Source organism: Hyaena hyaena, unplaced genomic scaffold, assembly GCF_003009895.1.
Source record: "Hyaena hyaena isolate Hyena2069 unplaced genomic scaffold, ASM300989v1 scaffold_3215, whole genome shotgun sequence".
In the NCBI taxonomy this organism is placed as follows: domain Eukaryota; kingdom Metazoa; phylum Chordata; class Mammalia; order Carnivora; family Hyaenidae; genus Hyaena; species Hyaena hyaena.
Genome location: NW_024083843.1, coordinates 139 through 2,546, shown reverse-complemented (window position 1 = coordinate 2,546; position 2,408 = coordinate 139). Strand labels below are relative to the sequence as shown.

The following is a 2,408-nucleotide window of genomic DNA, read 5'->3' as shown; positions in this document are numbered from 1 at the left end:
GTATGGAATGTTGGCGGGGAGTAGAGATCCAGCTCTGTCTTGGGGAAAGGGAGTACGAGCTGACAGAGAACATGGTGCAGGGTGTGTTACAACCACCATGCCCTTTGGCACCTGCCCTGTAGGCTGTCCTAGAATTTCCCCCTGCTTTCCATCCCAGGAACAGGGGGCTCAGAGGGCGGAAGTCTGAGTGTGGCCCCCGCGGGTAAGCGCCCCATTCAGTCCGAGAGCCCAGCCCTCCTGGCTTTCTGATTAGGGCCCACCCAGACCTCGGTCCTCGGAGAACACGCACGCGCCCACACAGGCACACAGATGCACACACGCACACACAGTCAGGGCTATGGGCAGAGTGTGCTGCTCTTCCCTTTCCAGTCGCTCTCTGTGGTGGGCCGTCCCGGGGTTCCGCCAGGCCATGGACTGGTGTGTGCTCAGAGCAGAGGGCCTGAAGAAATGGCTCCTCTGTTTGCAACACACCCGACAGGACTCTGGGTTCATTGTGACAAGCGGCACCCTACAGGTGTCCCGCCCTGCACCTCCACGTGGCTTCTGGGCAGGACTGGCGGCCTAAGGCTTTGTAGGCCTCCATCCTGGAGGCAGAAACGCTGGGAGTGAGCGCGGGAGTGAGGCATGGGCTTGAGGTCGGGACCGTCCTCCCCCGGGAGCTGAGCTGCAGCATCGTGGCCAGGAAGGGGCCACCTGGGAGCCACTGGTGCAACAACAGCCACTGGCTGGAAGCAAACGTTTGTCTTCCTCTTGCCCTGAGGTACCTGGAATACAAGAAGGTCCCCAATAGCAGCCCACCCGAGTATGAATTCCTCTGGGGCCTGCGAGCCCGCCACGAGACCAGCAAGATGAGGGTGCTGCGATTCATTGCCCAGGTAATAGAGAGCCTCTGTTTGGGGCCAGGCGGTGGGGTCTGGGTTTTGGTCTTTGCCGTACCTTCTTTGTTTCTTGGTCACAGCCTTCTCTTGCCATGTGTCCACTGAGGATACTGACAGGTTCCTAAGTAGGTCACTGACACAGGTTCACAGACGTAGTAAGCAGGAGGGAAGGGTGAAGCCCCTGGGCTGGCCCAGAATAACAGGAGAGTCGGACTCCAGCAGTCTTTATTTGTGTAATGGTTATGCACAGAGCCCAGGAGGGTGTATGGCAGGAAGCAGGTGCTCAGTGGAGGTGGGCTAGCTGTTTGGATGGTTGCTGTCGCTCTACTGCAGAATCAGAACCGAGACCCCCGGGAGTGGAAGGCTCATTTCCTGGAGGCTGTGGATGATGCGTTCAAGACGATGGATGTGGACATGGCTGAGGAACATGCCAGGGCCCAGATGAGGGCCCAGATGAACATCGGGGACGAAGCCCTGATTGGACGGTGGAGCTGGGATGACATACAGGTGGAGCTCCTGAGCTGGGATGAGGACGGAGATTTTGGCGACGCCTGGGCCAGGATTCCCTTCGCGTTCTGGGCCAGATACCATCAGTACATTCTGAATAGCAACCGTGCCAACAGGAGAGCCACTTGGAGGGCTGGCGTCAGCAGTGGCACCAACGGTGGGGCCAGCACCAGCATTCTCGATGGGCCCAGCACCAGCTCCACCATCCGGACCAGAAACGCCGCCAGAACGAGTGCCAACTTCTTCTCCTGGATCCAGTAAGGTTTTCAGTCGCTAAATGAAACTCTGCAGGAGGGGGTGGGAGGGGGCTGTGAGAAGCCGGGGGTGGGGTGGGGGGTGGCCGGTGGGGGAGGACCTGGGAGCAGTGGGAGGACCAAGAGAGTGTGAAAGGCACTGGTTCTGTCCTCGTGCGTCCCTCCCGGTTTCACATATATTTATATTTCTGCTTTGGCTTTTGTGCCTTGCGTTGCAGGCAGCGCTGATGGACTGCGGCCATCACGCACCAGGCCAGAGTGCCTCCTCGGATTCCTCCCTCACACAGCACTCTAGGCAGCTTCTCCCTGCCCATCTGAGATGGCATGCCAGATGAAGCTCTCTCTGCCCTTCCTGCTTTGGTTGTGTGCTTTTGTTGTGCGCTTCTGTCGTGTTTTCATGTTTTTGGTATTGGTGTTACATTAAAGTTGCAAAATTACTTGGGATGTTTCCTCCTTTACCTGTGCACGTGGTGCTCTGAGGGGCGTGTGGTGCTCTGAGGGGCACGGGGTCGGGTGCTCTGAGATGGCCACGAGCCGCCTCTGCCTGGAAGGCAGCAGGTGTGGGTTCAGTGCTGGGAGATGCGGAGGTGCCGGCGGAGTGCCTAGACCGTGAGTTTCGAGAGCCTCCGGTCGACGGAGTCACGGGATTTCCCACGTACAACCCCAGTTAGATGCCAACGGTCGGGGAGGTTGGCGGGGAAAGGGATGGAGTAGAAGGCTGTGGGTTGGTGCCATGGTCCCTCCCACCACACAGCAGGGTCCACAGACA

At 58.8% G+C, this 2,408-nt stretch overlaps 1 protein-coding gene and 1 non-coding gene across 2 annotated transcripts; both read left to right on the top strand.

Annotated features, from left to right (window-relative positions):
- Positions 1 to 416: 416 nt before the first annotated feature.
- Positions 417 to 545, top strand: LOC120227755. Its single transcript, XR_005527328.1, has one exon. It is a non-coding gene; the product is annotated as a small nucleolar RNA SNORA11 (small nucleolar RNA).
- A 30-nt stretch (positions 546 to 575) lies between these two features.
- On the top strand, positions 576 to 2,076 carry LOC120227754 (melanoma-associated antigen D4-like; the record flags this gene model as incomplete). Its single annotated transcript, XM_039225793.1, has 3 exons — positions 576 to 875; positions 1,212 to 1,642; positions 1,858 to 2,076. Coding segments are annotated over 3 exons (741 nt in total), but the record flags the coding sequence as incomplete, so codon positions are not given.
- Positions 2,077 to 2,408: the final 332 nt, after the last annotated feature.